Consider the following 8816-nt stretch of genomic DNA (forward strand, 5'->3'; position numbering starts at 1 on the left):
TTTTCTGCTTACTCTGTTTATGATAGATCAGTAATCCCAGCCTGGCCTTCCTGGGTCTCAAGAGTTCCTGAAGGTCATAATGGAGGAATGGAGGACTCAAAAAAAAAAAAAAAAAAAAGGCCAAGAGAAATAGACATGTATGAAGACCTTGCACATCTATCTAGGAGTTAGACTGTGCAGCTGGCCTATACATTGCCTTGCTTGGGGCTGAAGGAATATCAATATGACATTGCTAGTTATCTTTCCCTGGTGAGATACTTTGTGTGGTGGGGAAATACCCTTTCAATTAGTTAATATCAGAGTGGAGAAGAATGAAGCAATTATTGCTTAACATATAGTTGGGCTTAATTGACAGAGCTTTTGAAACATGAAGCCTTCAGGGCTAGCGGTGATGGTAAGACCTTGGCTGTGTGTAGTTGACTTAGCCCATCTGCTAAATGATAACCTCTTTGAAGATACGGGCCAATGCATACTCATCTCTGGTATTTATGAGTAAGCAGAGTGCCAGGCACACAACAGGGGACAGAGTTGAGAGGTGGACTTGGTAATTACTGAATAGAAATGAATCAAGTGGAAAGGCAGATGGTCGGTCAACTTATGGGTTCACTGAGAACTCTCTTGTCACTGTCTGGAGGTGAAGGAAAGGCATAGAGGTCCACAGACATCTAGGTGTCCATCTAAGGGGGTGCTGGTTTTGGATATAGCAGCTACCAAGCAAAGTGGGCTGTTGGTAAAGGGGGATCATCTCAGAGGACTGGATCCAGCTTGTCCCATCTATGTCAGAAAGTCCCATTTCTAGGGATCTTAAGCAGCTCTCCTAGCCACCCAGATTCGGGAAGGGGCATCCACACTCTGTGGACTCTCTTCCTCTGCCCCAGCTGCTCAGCAGCTCATCAGATATCATTTCCATACGAAACAGCAACTGGAGTGCAATTACACCGTCATAAATTGGCCTCTGCGTTGTGATTAGCATTTCCATCTTCTGTTCCCTGGGAAGCCCATGAGCAAGAGCCTGGGGAGGAGGCACCCCTGGGAGCTGCAGCTGGAGCTGCAGAAGAAGGCCCGAGAAACCCCGCTTACCAGAATGGTGGTGACGACCAGGGTGGTGTTGAAGAGACTGTCAGAGATGTTGGAGGCATAGAGGCGGCTGTCCATGCTGAGGCCATCTGCCACGTGCCACTGGCCAATCTGAGGAGACCAAGGGGGAGAGGATGGGAAGGCTTGAGGAAGGGACAGATAGGGCTGCAGGTTGCTGGACTTGAGAGCAACCAAGGAAAGTGTTCTACTGTGAGTAGACCGCAAGAGAGAAGAATGAGAGAGATATAGAAGGGCAATAGGCTAGACCAGAACTGGGGGACATTATACAAGATTGAGGGTCTTGAGGGGAGGGGGGTGTCAGAGAGAAGACAGAAAGGATCAAAGACTTGGAAGAGATGAGAAAAATAGAGAAGTTAGGAGTATAACATGGTTGCAAAGAAGTTCTGACAGCAGAAGGGAGTGGGGCAGAGGGACAGGAAGTTGTGTAATTTTCAAGCCTCTTTTGCTTTGGCCTACCTTGAATAAACCCAGTTATCTAGGTAAGAATAAGAATGGCAACATGTATACTTGTACACTTAAAATTGCTTAAGAAAAAAAATATTAGTGGCTCGTGTTTGCATTTGCAAGGTCAAGGCAGAAGAATTGCTTTATGTTTGAAGTTAACCTGGGCTACCTGGTAAGTTCAAGGATAGCCTGAGCTACATAGAGAGACTCTAGCTCAACCAACAAACAAAATCATGATGAAGAGGATAGATACAAGATGAAAAGATATATGTAGTAGACCTTTGGTGAAGGCTTTCCCGGTTTGGGAATGCAGCTCAGTGAAGATGCCCTAGGTTCAATTCTTGGTACCTGAAAGCCTAAATGAAATCCTATTGTTACAGGAGCAGAAAGCTAAATGCTTATTGTATGGCTAAGCATATGGATGAGTGAATATGTCAGAAGAGGGAAGCGTCAAGCCCTAGTCTCCTTCATCCTCTGCCTCACTGTGAGGTTCCCCCCAGAGCTTCGGCTCTTCCAGCTAGAAATAAAAATGGAAATTTTCCTATCCCTTCTCAGAACGCACAGATCATGTATGTACCGGTTTGACGCCACAGTTCCCACTCTAACCAGGAACATAAAACCCACTGTGCAACCTCAGTGATATTTCTGAGCCCCTAGGCATGCTTCCCTCTGTGTCAAATGAGAATAATAACAGAAACTTCTAGTGGGTACGGTGAGCATGGATTTAAGCTGGCACTCCATAAATGTTATTTTTCCATCCATTTCTTTGCTGTGTTTTTAAATTGTTCTCTATTTGTTTTATTTTTTTATCTTGTTGTGGTTAAAAAAAAACCATTTACACAGAGGGCTGGGGAGATAGCTCTATTGCAAAAGTGCTTGTTGTACAAGCATGATCCCAGCATCCACGTTAAAACATAAGGCAGCCAGGCACAGCAGTGTTGTGCCTTTAATCATTGCCCTAGGAAGGCTGAGGTGGGAGGATCTCAGAGGCTCGCTGGCCAGCAAGTCAAGACAAATTGGCAAGTTCAAGGTTCAGTGAGAGTCTCTGTATCCAACAAGAAAAGGAAAAAGAAAAGGAAAAAAGTGAAAAGAGCTAGAAAAAGACATTTTAAGTAGACATCTGGCCTCCATGTGTGCACATACAATACAGATATGTACATGCACACAACACATAAGCATACACATGCATACATTACATGCATACATGCACAAATAAGGTATACCTTCTAACTTATGCTTGGTTGGCTTCAAGCTTGTGGCGATCTTCCTGCCTTGACTCTGTAAGTGCTGACATGAACTATCATGCTCTCTTAACCAATTTTTGAGTATATATTTATATTACTATGGACTATTCCATCACCCTGACAATCTCTAGAGGGTCTGATGGAACAGAACACTGTTTGTAATAGACCTTAGATTACAGAAATATATTATAAACAAACAATACATAATACAAAGATATAAAAGTCTATGAATAATGCATCCATATACAATACACATATATTTGATCCCATATAATTCTGGTGGCTAGACTCCAGACAAGTCACTTCTGTTGCTAAGTAGTTGGGGTTTGCATCCGTGAAAGATAGCTGATGGCTGCCTGCATACCCAGAGATGCACATGGCCCACTCTCCTAAGCACCAGCACCAGCTTCCCTGGAAAACGCCCACACGCCCTGCAGTTGCTCCTGTTGCTCTTCCCTGGAGATAGGCTCTGAGTTTGCCTTTCCAATCCTCCCCATTGCTCTCATCCTTACTCCATGGAGCAAGAGGGCTGAGAGGCACAGTAAGGAGAAGCCAGCAACCTGCTTTTATGTTTTGGAGAAGGTGGAGCATGCACAGGGAAGGCACAACTCAGGACCACCTTGGACCACCGGCTTAGAACTCTTATGTCCTTCCAGGATCATGCATGAACCCAGGGGTCATGGCAGTGTGCCTTACTAGTGTCAAAGGGTAGATAAAGCAAAAGATCCTCTCCATAACCCTGGAAGGATGCCACCCAAAAAGAGGGACAGCTTTCTTCACCTCTGCAGTGGTTCTATGGACCCTACGTGCTTTGTTTTATATACAATAAAAGATCCTACCCAGCTTCTCTGAGAACCCACAGCCCATCAGCTGAGAGAAGCCTGAATCCTGAGCCCTATGCTTCTAAACCCCAGCTGATTCTTCCCATGGAAGCTACAGAGCTCTGCTTTCTGAGCCTTTTAGCTGTGTATTTACTTCCTGGTGGGTCTCTCCCATCAACATTCTGCATGCTCAGACCCCAGAACCTTGCTCCTGGCAGTAGAAGCAGAGAAAGCCACTGTCTCCTATCAGCACTTTATTCTTGCTGCCCAAGCATGGGCATAACACAGATGAGCTCCCCTGGGACTTCTGGAGCTCCTACTGTCTCTCAAAGGGACACATCAGGAGACATCATTGTCTGATTCCCTGGCCCCTCTTCTCTCTACAGGGACAAGGGTAAGAAGATGATGATCATGTTATGAGATTTCCAAATAGAGGGGCATAGGTAATAATTACAGAACACCTGTTGTGTTATATACACCATTCTGTCACCTCTTTGAAGTCCCCCATCATAGTTTGGAGGTGTTAAGTTTCTGTTTAATGAAGAAACATGCTCAGATAGGCTTAATGGTTCCTCTCCTAAGGCCGCAGCTGGTAGTTGTGGCACAGGTTCGAATCTAGAGCCAGATCCCAACTCTGTAGATATCTTTTAGTGAGGACACGTGTGTGTGTGTGTGTGTGTGTGTGTGTGTGTGTGTTTTATTTGAGTAAATCAGACTAAGCAGCAAGCAGCCTCAAGAGTCTCTTAGACACCCAGTATAAACCTCAGGAGCAGAACTTTCTTCTCCTGGTCTCAATATTTCATGAATCCCATAGGAACCTCTCTCCTCCTAGGGGCTGTTTTCCTGTCTTTCAAAAGTGGATAATTGGTTCTCAGTGGTCGGCTAGGCTGGGAAGAACTTTACCTGAGCAAGAGGAACATAAAACAACTAAGCTAGGTGCCAGCATTCGGACATTTGAGAGAGGACTGAGCTTCTTAGCACCCTGTTGTCACCCTGGACTTCCACTTCACACCAGCGAAGCCACCTGCTCAAGGCAGCCCCAGCTCCTAAGTCACACTCAAGCAACAAACCAGGTTCCTACAACAGCCATGGGTGGAAAAGATTTTTCCACAGCCGGATATGACAGCCTCAGCAATGGACCCTCCAAGACTTCACCCCTGGGGACCTGGCAAATAGGCTAATTAGCCCTGAGCTCCAGTAAAGAAAGGAGTCTCCCACCCACTCTCATGTTAGCCTCCAGAAATTAATAGACCCAGCAGCTCCAACAAAGTGGCGTTGGCAGCTATTAGCTGGAGCGATCTAATTGCAGAAAGACAGTGGGAAGAGGAAAGCTGGTAGAGCCAGGTGCCCTGGGATACAGGCTAATTGCCCCACCTACTGGGCACCATGCATGCCACACATGTGCAGGGGTAGGCAGGAGATGTTACTTTCCCAACACAAGATTTTTGCCTCTAACTACAGCCAAATCCCCTTGCTCCACCTCCATGACACTCCCCCGCCCAAGTCTTTTGGCAGACCCAGCTGGTTTGCCCCCACACAGGCTTCAGTTCACTTCAGATTACACCTCTGCCTCTTGTTTGCTTGCTCTGTTTTTCAATCATTTTAGAGGCCCCAGGGCTACAGTGAAGGGAGGGAGGGAAAGGCACGCATCCGGGTAGGGCCACAGCTAGCCCCTATTTTATGGCATCTTAACTCAAGGAAGAAGACCTCCACCACCTGTGCTGATGTGGTCCAGCCTGTGCACAGCTGAGCATGCAGAGATAATGCTGGATTTCAGTCCCATCTGGTCCTTGAGCATACAACACCATCTTCACCCTCCAGTAAGAGGCCCCCATGTCGGAGGACTTCCTTTTACCCTAGCTTCTCTGCTTTTGAATGGTGTGACCTCATGTAAGTTACTAATGCCTCAGAGTCTCTTTTCCCATCTGTAAGATGGGGATTAAAATAGCACTTGCTGCCTCAAAGGGATTTTAAGATTAGTTCAAGAACTGTGTTAGTCAACATCCATTAGAGTGCCATTGTTAGGGCCAAAAGATACACTCTCTTCTGTGTTCTCAAAGTGCTCCGCAGTTCGATTTTAGCTTATAAGATGGATTAGGCACATGCCAAAGACTTCAGTTCTCAGACCAGCAGTGCCACCACAAGAAACTTAGTGAGGAAGTCTGGGATAGGACCAACAATCCTGCAAGCTGCTCTGACTCTTGGCTAGATTGTTGCAGAGCACAAAGAACGACTGAGTGATGAGCAGGATGCTGGGACTAACTAGGGCACTGAGACTCAAAGCCATAGAGTGGGAGGCAGGAGAGAGGCACACCCATGCCACTCAGGACGCATTTCAAAACTGGTGCTTCTAGTATAAGAGGCCCCAACTCCTAGATTCTACCAACTTCTGTGGTGTAAACATTTCCAGTCAATAACATGTTCCATACAGCTCACAGAGCCAGGAAGACATGTACAATGGGCTCTCCGCAGCTGAAGCAAGCTGGTTTTTCCATGTAACAGATGCTCTGCCAACAGGCTCCATGCTGTGCACTCAGGTGCATAGTCATCTCATCTCACCTATCAGAAAACAGATCCGAGTCCTGCTAAGTCAGTATTTCCAAGTCATGAGATGGATAAGTGGAAAAATTATGACGCTAAGTTAAGACCCACTGAATGCTTGATTGTGATCATAGCAGTGCAAACAAATCTATATACATCCCAGTTCTCAGTTCGCTGAGGAGAGAATTATTAAGAGTTCAAGGCAACCCTGGAGTACATTGTAAGTTCAAGGCCAGCATGGACTATTTATTGAGACCTCCATCTCAAACTCAAAACAAACAAACAAACAAACAAACAAACGAACAAACGTGGGCGTTTAAAATCCTGACCCCAAGGCTATTGAAAGAAATATTTTCTGATGGAGATGCTTAGCCAAACATGAAAACTTAGGCAAATATAACTAACATGGGATGGAATTACCCACGCATAGTAAGTATCACTTAGCCCAAATCTCCTAGGGATATAGATCAATATAAATTTATAATTTTCTTGTTCCTTTAGGCACCAAATTTTGCAGGTCTCAATTATGTATTCAAAAATAGTTATTTCCTTCTTAAGGGCGCTGCAGGTTCTTCTGGCACCTCAACTAAGTGGGTTTCATCTGAAAGTGTGGCACAGGCATTAGGAAGCTGCTTCAGACATCATGATATGGATCTAGTGCTGTCCTAGGACTCCTGCAATGTGCTGGCTTGCTTGCATTTCTTTGCCATTGTAAAGGGATCTATTTAAAGCTCCAGGTGTGTGTTCCTTTCCTCATGGTGGGCTGCTGTTTCTTACTTCTAGCAGGACAACTGATTCTGAGGTCCTGTCCTCCCAGAGCTGAACTGGGCTTAACACCCCTGGAAGGAGTAGTGAACTGGTGGAAGGAAATATTAGATGAAGAGCAAGCAAGGCTATGAGGGCTACGGTCGATGGGCTCTGCAGCTTAGATGGAAGGCTATGAGGGCTACAGTGGGTGGGCTCTGCGGCTTAGATAGAAGGCTATGAGGGCTATAGTGGATGGGCTCTGCGGCTTAGATAAACGCTCTCCACTGTCCTTTGAGAAGCCATGGCTGTCATTGAATGCACATTAGACACTGGGATTTGGTCTGCCATGTGGCCCTCAGACAACATAAGTAAGTAAATTGTCCAGGGCCTGACTACAGGCATTTTCTGGTGCTCCTTGCCTTGCTCTGCCCTGTGAGTCCCCATGCTCTTGCATCTGAGGTCTGGAAGACATTGTGAGCCTTTATTCTGGTCCTTACAAGGCAGTAGCCACCCATGCTCCCAGAATCTCCCCTTCAGTCACAGAAGCCTCTGCTTAGAAACCCTATAGTTCTTTTCCATTTTGGTTCAGACACAGAGACAAGAAGCCATACTGCAGCATGTTGGACCTACAGGACCCTCCATGCCTGCTCATTGTCATGTCCTTCTGACACTCCCTGCTATGCTCTCTGCATGTGCCATTCCTGGTCTAGAATTCTTTCAGCCACATATGGCCTTCTGACTCCAATTGTCATTCAGCTAGTACAGGGGTGGGGGTGGCAAATCATGGCTTGTAAGCTTAATTTGACCATTTTGCAAATAAAGTTTTATTGGCATATAGCTTGGCCTAGTCACTTCTGTGCAGCCTGTGAGGGCTTTCATTCACAAGGGCAGAGTTGCAACAGTAATGCTGGGGTGTCTGCAAAGACCAAGCATCCGCCCTCTAGATGTATAGAAAATGCTTGTTCACTCTTACCCACTTCTCAACCGTTTCCTTTAAGCCTCTGCTTGAAGACTGATTCTTCCAGACAGCCTGTCTTCTCTTCCGTTAGCCTCCTGAACATCTGTCCACTGGGCATTGCTGCCTGCCTGTCTGTCGTACTATGGCATAAGCCTTATAGGAACAACGAAAGTGGCTTGGTTAGCCTGCCCTCTTATCCCCAGGGCTTGGCTCATTGCCTCATGTCTCATAGATGCTCAATTAAATATAACTGAACAAATGCACCAGAAACTTTATCTCATTTAATCCTCAGCAAATCTACAAGGGGTAGACCATTTTATATTCATTTTAAAGATTTTTTTAAAGCCCTGCATGCCAGCAAGGTTAGGCAATTAAAGTCTCCACGGTCACAGTCCGATAAGCACCACAATAAAGATTCAAACAGGCTTTCTCCATCACCAGAGCCCATGCTCCTAACCACTGCATTATCTGGTTAGAAAGGGTCAAGACCGTAACCATGGGAACCAGCTTAGCACAGTGCCTGGCATTGGCAGAACCTGCATAAACTTTGCCAAGTCCCTCTCCGACTCTGCCCAATACTTTCCTTCTCAACTGTCAAACAGGAGCCCTCAGGACCTTTACTGGAGGGTTGGGGACTTGGAAAATCATCAGCCTGATGACTTGCATTCCCTACTGCTTCTGGGAGCCCTGAGGACCCTGTAGCTCACAGCCCACTCCCTCCTGCCCATAGGTGCTCAGGGTGTCTTTTGGCCACTTTGTTCTTTTTTAAATAGATCAAAAAAAGGGATTGGTTTTTAAACGCCAAGGGACTTCTCACATTGTTGCCCCTATCTACAGAGGTATGCACAACACTAGCACATTTAATAGTTTGTGCACATTTAGACAGCTGCTCTTTGCACTCAGCACCATTGGGACCCAGCTTCTTCTACAGGGGCTGATGAAACCCTAAGCCCTGCTCCAGAG

At 46.0% G+C, this 8816-nt stretch overlaps 1 protein-coding gene across 3 annotated transcripts in view; it reads right to left on the minus strand.

The window, feature by feature from the left end:
- Positions 1-8816, minus strand: part of Grik4 (glutamate ionotropic receptor kainate type subunit 4) — a 433126-nt gene that overhangs the window by 83605 nt on the left and 340705 nt on the right. For all 3 annotated transcript variants that reach the window (XM_031343459.1, XM_031343458.1, XM_031343457.1), the window contains one exon: positions 1081-1188. In XM_031343459.1, the coding sequence (XP_031199319.1) occupies positions 1081-1188 (108 nt within the window). The remainder of the gene's footprint in view (positions 1-1080; positions 1189-8816) is intronic.

The sequence above is a fragment of the Mastomys coucha genome, unplaced genomic scaffold (genome assembly GCF_008632895.1).
Source record: "Mastomys coucha isolate ucsf_1 unplaced genomic scaffold, UCSF_Mcou_1 pScaffold23, whole genome shotgun sequence".
Lineage (NCBI taxonomy): Eukaryota > Metazoa > Chordata > Mammalia > Rodentia > Muridae > Mastomys > Mastomys coucha.